A 3,269-nucleotide genomic window follows, 5' to 3' on the forward strand; every position below is an offset into this window, starting at 1 on the left:
AGTGGTGCTGGCTTCTACCCTGGGGGTCTTTAAGAGGAGGCTAGATGAACACTTTGCTGGGGTCATTTGACCCCAGTACTCTTTCCTGCCATGGCAGGGGGTTGGACTTGATGATCTGCTCAGGTCCCTTCTGACCCTAGAAACTATGAAACTATGAAACCCATGTGTTGAAAGCTCAGCACAAATATAAGTACTTTGCTGATTCAGGGCTTATTTATCTTGTATGCAAAAAAGTCATAGTTATGAATGATCTGTAGAACAACAGGAAAAGGACCACTAAAAGTATTTTAACTAGCCCAAAACCACACTTTTAGTAATAATCTCATTCATTTTAAAATAATCATAGCACAAATTAACTCATTTTGGGGTTCTGGGAGGGAGACAGGGCATTATCAACAGCTAAACACTATTTTTCATACATCACTAGATTTCACGAATAGGATAAACTTGCACCCAGTCCTGGAGTGCAGGGGCTTTCCCTGGGATCTCTGAGCATAGACTAGCCAGTGTAGTCCCTTCACTTCCATAAACACCATGCAAGTGCTGGCTCTCAGTGCAAGCTTCCCCAAAGCATGTACAAAAAAAATATGCGATGTCCACAGCACTGCCATTCAGTCTGCCACTGATGCTTCCCTCCTGGCTGTATTCAGTAATACACACTTACCAGGCCAGTTGTAGCTAAACAGAAAGTTCTTTTGACCTTCAAAACTTTAGAAAATATATACTGTTTGATCTCAGGAATGAAGCTTGCCACCAGCTCTTGAAAGCTGGAATTTTATAGCATCATGGACAGAAACGTATGGGAGAGGCATACACTCCTCACCTTGTTTCAGTTTTGCCCACATGTGAAGTGCAGAATCAATTTAAAACATTTGTTCATTTAAGTTTAAAGGTATTTTTGCAGATATTTTGCTAGCACATTCACTGATCTTTCTGGTACACGCAGTGCAAACTTTTAAATTATTGTTGGGAGAAGAGCTCAGAATAAAGGTTTAAAGATTAAACATGAGCTAGGAATCAAGATTCATTGGATCTGTTCCCAGTTCTACAACTTATTAATTGCAGGGCACTAGAAAATTTGCAACATTTCTTTTTAAAGACACACATATATTCACAGTGGACTTAGTCACAAAAACTCACAAAAATGCCCTCTTGTTCCAGAGCCCAGGTCTTCAGGAACAGAGGAGCTGATGAAGCTACCTGCAAAGAAGAGACTGCCTGAAAAATTGATTAGCATTCTCTAGAAAGAGGTAAACTGAAAGTAAAATAGGAATATATTTGACCAAACCATACGATTCATTATAGGTCTTTGTACACAAATGATGATTCGACAGCATATATTCTCCAGAAGCTGTTGCTGAAATGAGCTGCTACGTTCATCATTTATGCAGGGGTTCTTCTATATCCGTATTTGAAATAGATGGCATATGTAAACAATGTGGACCAAATCCTCTGAAGGTGTAAGTCACTATAAACATGTTAAACTTCAGCAGGTCAATGCTGATTTACACCAGCTAATGATCACATCCTATATCTGGAGTGACTGCATGGTGCAAACTAGCACATCCCTTTCTTGTACAAACAATGATAAAAACTAAGAACACCGTAGGCATATTTACAATTATACCAAATGATAAACTGAATCTTAAAAAAATGTACACATCAATGTCACTTTTATCTATAGAAACCATCCAAAGTATACTTGAAAACATCTGGGTAATATCAGTTATTACTGTGACCATTAATGACAAACTTTCACCTTAAAGAACATACTCTTAATACTAAACCCTTAGGTATGTAATTTTTAAAGAAGCAAGAAAGTAATTTCAAGTGTTGAAATGTTACAGCAGCAGAGTACAAAAACATTCAATAATCTATTCTTCTGGCACACATTTATACCATGCAACATGTTAAAATGTAGCTATCAAAATAAATGTATTTGCAAAGACAGAAGAGACACCATTCTGTAACGTAGGCATGATTGTAACCATATCCTCCAATACTGAAAGCCTTGGACCCATTCCTATAAAGGTTTGGACCCCACAGGTAGCCCCTGCTGTATATGTAAAATTAAGCATGTGCATAAGTATTTGGACTTGTATTTTAATATAGCCTACATCAGGAGAGAATTATGCTCTAAACAGGACACTCACAAAGATGGTACTTGCAGTGCAGATATGCTCTCTGCCAAAAATGAAGTTAGAACTTTAGTGCCTAGTAATTAAAAAAACAGGGAAAATAGTAAGTGTGGAAAAAAAGATCAACAATTTACTCAGGGTTGGAAATACAGGAGGGCTCAGGGGGGGCTGAGCCCCCTCCCCCCCCATAAAAGACAAGAGCCCCCATAAGCCCCTATATAAGAGAAGAGAGCTACAAGCCCACCCCATGCCTTTCTAACCAGCTCAGGCAGTGGTGGCAGCTCCTTCTAGCTTATGGCTGCCACCACTGCAGACCCCCCACAAGAGTAAGTGTGTAATTTGAATCCTGAATTTATATAGATATGGATATAGATATATATCTATCAAGTATAGGTATCTATATCTATCAAGGGAAGGAAAATTAGTAAGCAAAGATTTCAATTTGAGTAAATTAGCAGATCAAATTCTAGGGGAAATAGAATGCTGTAATGTACTTAGAGACCTGGGAGGATAATTGTGTGTATTTGTTTTTAACCATAAGTAATCAGGAAGAAATGTCCTGGGAATGAAGAAAAGAAGATTACAAGGAAATAAAAGGATTATTCATCAGGGAAAAGACTGCAGTGCAGTTACAGACCAGCTCCACAATTATATGAGGAAAGTGAACCACTACTTTTTAGAACCTGTCTGGACACAAGATAATAAGCTGGACAAATCAAATGATTAATGTTAGTATGCACTGGCCTCTATTTTTAAGAATACAAAAGAAAAAAAAGAAGTAACTTTTGGGGGTCTTCAAGAGGAGGCTGGACAAGCATCTAGCTGGGATCATCTGACCCCAGCGGTCTTTCCTGCCCAGGGCAGGGGGTCAGACTTGATGACCTACTGAGGTCCCTTCTGACCCTAACATCTATGAATCTATTAATATAATCCATTAATTTAGAGACTACTGCAAGCATTATGGAATAAATTAAACTAAAGATTGTAGCAGGCCAGCTGTTTAGAATCTAAGATCTAGTTTCACAAAACACTTAAGCATGAGCTTAAAACTACATGCTTGTAAATTAGGATAATGCTTATGTCTGTCACTATGAAAAAAACACTTAAGTATATGATTAAATTAAGCACAAA

The 3,269-nt window shown here is 38.1% G+C and overlaps 1 protein-coding gene across 1 annotated transcript in view; it reads right to left on the reverse strand.

The window, feature by feature from the left end:
- Window positions 1–3,269, reverse strand: part of LOC109304147 — a 46,758-nt gene that overhangs the window by 6,766 nt on the left and 36,723 nt on the right. The window contains exon 7 of the mRNA XM_019526644.1: window positions 1,141–1,200. Coding sequence (XP_019382189.1) covers window positions 1,141–1,200 — 60 coding nt within the window. The remainder of the gene's footprint in view (window positions 1–1,140; window positions 1,201–3,269) is intronic.

This window comes from Gavialis gangeticus, unplaced genomic scaffold (assembly GCF_001723915.1).
Source record: "Gavialis gangeticus isolate Ggan-Ray unplaced genomic scaffold, GavGan_comp1, whole genome shotgun sequence".
NCBI lineage: Eukaryota > Metazoa > Chordata > Crocodylia > Gavialidae > Gavialis > Gavialis gangeticus.